Genomic DNA, 2,760 nt, shown 5'->3' with positions numbered 1-2,760 from the left:
TAAGAGAAGTAGCGATGGAATTACGAACAATGGCCATGTCTCCATCATCTTCATCATTCGCACTTGGCTGATTATCTTCATCATTATTCTCATCTTGATCATCTTCATCTTCAACACTCGACATACAGTTTGGGTCTCGGTCACACTTGTCAAACTCTTCATCCTCTAGCGCATTTACTCTAATAAAGTTATGTAAAGCCATGGTTACAACCACCATTTTACATTGTGTCGAAAAATTATAGCTAGGCATGTTAAACAATATTCTTCATCTGTTTTTCCAAACGCCAAATGACTTCTCTATAACATTTCTAAGAGATGCATGTGCATAACTAAATACTTCAAAATACCCGGTTGAGGGTTGACTTGAACGCTTGTAGTCGGCAAGATGGTAGCGCGCGTTTTTTCTTTTAAAATGTGCCAAGTACCCCTTTTTATTTGAGTAACCTGCATCGACGAGATAAAACTTACCTGAAAGAAAAGAAACACATCTTTAATACTAAATGATAAAATATAACGAAAAGGAAAAATAATTATGTGACTGACGACTCACCTTCCAGAGGATATGGGAATATATTTTTCCCTTTTAGTTTTGCCAATGTTTCGGTAAGTATTCGAGAATCATGTGCAGATCCCTCCCATCCGGCTTCGATGAAAATGAATAACATGTCAAAATTGCAAATTACCATGACATTTTGCGTTGCAAAACCTTTTCTACAAAAAAATGGGATCTCATCTTCTTTTGGAGTAATTATAGCACGAATATGAGTTCCATCCATAACACCAATACACCCTTTGAAATGAGGCCAAAACTTGTAATCATATGGAATCTTTCTCGGAACGTCTTTAAAGTGGTAATCAGATGGTCTTATGATGTCTTGAGACAATTTCACCAAAGACGTTAAAACCTCTTTAAAATTTCCACTAATTGTTTCTCCCGAATGTTTGAATCTAGACTGAAGAGTACGATTGGATTGATTATGTGCACAAACACAAAGAAATATTGCAAGCGCTTCTTCTGCACGCATCTCTCTAGTTGAATGAAGCCCATATTTAGTCACTAATAATTCAGCTAATTTTAAAAAGACATGCGACACCATTCTAAATGTCCTATAACTTTCACCTGGTGTGTTTAGCACTTTAACTACGAATTGCCATCCAGAACAAATTGAAGTCCTTGCTTCCTGCTTAAAAATATATTTGACGTAATATTGCGTGCACACAATCAATCCTAAGATAGCAAGCACATACATCCTTAACTTGTCACGGGTTTGTCGTAGTAATTCTTCCTTATTCATTTCTTCATAATCTTTTACTATCTAATCCTCACTCATTGAATCATAATCTAATATTTCTTCTTCATCCTCGTCAATATCCATTTCATTTACATTCACACCATCATCATTCACGTCATCAATTATAGCACCTTCAACAAACTAGAAAAAAACAAAGTAAATACACGAAGAAAGTACATAAACGAAGATTAAAAATCTCGAACTCAAACCAAGATGAAATGAAATACCAAAGGTAACAACTTAGAAGCGAAATTGAACATTTCAATTAACAGTAGCGAGAGATAAACCATGGCAAATGGTTAAAGTTCTAAGCATAAAAAAAAAATAAACTAAAATTATAACTAGAACGAGAAAAGTTCAAGAAACCAAACCTACGACAACCAAGTATCAACCTTAATCTTCCTAAAAGAAATACATAACTGAAACCTAGCGTCTTGAAATATAATTTTTCTCCATTTTGAGCTCTTCTTCAGCCAATTAACTCAGATATCATCTTCTTCTAGAGCAATAAATATTTCTCTATATTGACGTTTGATAAATAGCCGTGTCGCCAGCATAAACAACTCACTTTTACGCTCAATTGACGGAATCTTTCTTAACACGGCTATGCACTGGCTAATACTACAACTAGATTGATCATTTGTTTTGGTATTGGCGGCTGTAGTTTCCATGACCTTACAAATTCGGTGCAACTGACTTTGCATTATCAATGCGGTACTCACTTTCGATTTCTTATCCTTACGAGAGATATGACCTATCTTACCATTTGAAACATTCTCTTTTCTTTTCTTCTCATGTTGCTGCTCTTTTTTAATAGTCAAATTATTCACCAGCTCGATGTTCTTAAAATCTACATGTTTTCCATCACCAACAAAACTATCATTAAACTCTTCATTAATTCAATCATAACCTTCATCATCTTCTGTATCATTCACAATATATGGTTTGAAAGAACCATTTCCTGTTGCAAATGTCTTAGAAAACATTATTTTCATCTCAGTTAAATTCTCAATACCGCTATGTCGGAAATTAGCTACTTCAGGATTGACCTGCAATTTTCGAAATAACATTTTTTATGTTTAATGGAATTGTAAGGTGGTAATTTTGAGCATTAAAAGTACTTTATGCATTATAAACTAACCTTTACTTTTTCTTCCCACCATGCATCATCAACGTCTATCGTTCCCTTGTCATGATCCCATTCTAAACCAGTCTCGGTACCAATTAATTGATTCCATGCCTTATATTGATTTTTCGAAGACTCCCAGTTATTCTTTAATTGCTTCTGGTCATACTTTCTTCCAATTCTTCCCTGAAACTTAATAACTATATTATCCCATCCTATTTTACCGAAGTGTGTATTAGGCCTAGTTCCAGCGTGAACCTCTTCAACACAAACTTCACAAAATATCTTTGTCGTTAAAGGATCCCAATTTGCCTTTTCTTTTTTCATTACAAAGTTTGAAAT

General features: G+C 34.4%; 1 protein-coding gene across 1 annotated transcript; it reads right to left on the bottom strand.

Annotated features, from left to right (window-relative positions):
* Positions 1-265: 265 nt before the first annotated feature.
* Positions 266-1,295, bottom strand: LOC141601942 (uncharacterized). Its single transcript, XM_074422250.1, has 2 exons — positions 551-1,295; positions 266-468 (listed from the first exon to the last, which is right to left on the bottom strand). The coding sequence occupies exons 1-2, from the start codon at positions 1,293-1,295 to the stop codon at positions 266-268; spliced, it is 948 nt and encodes a 315-aa protein (XP_074278351.1).
* Positions 1,296-2,760: the final 1,465 nt, after the last annotated feature.

This window comes from Silene latifolia, chromosome 9, assembly GCF_048544455.1.
Source record: "Silene latifolia isolate original U9 population chromosome 9, ASM4854445v1, whole genome shotgun sequence".
Classification (NCBI taxonomy): Eukaryota; Viridiplantae; Streptophyta; class Magnoliopsida; order Caryophyllales; family Caryophyllaceae; genus Silene; species Silene latifolia.
Note: the sequence above shows the minus strand (reverse complement) of the source record. Positions and strands in the feature narration are given on the sequence as shown.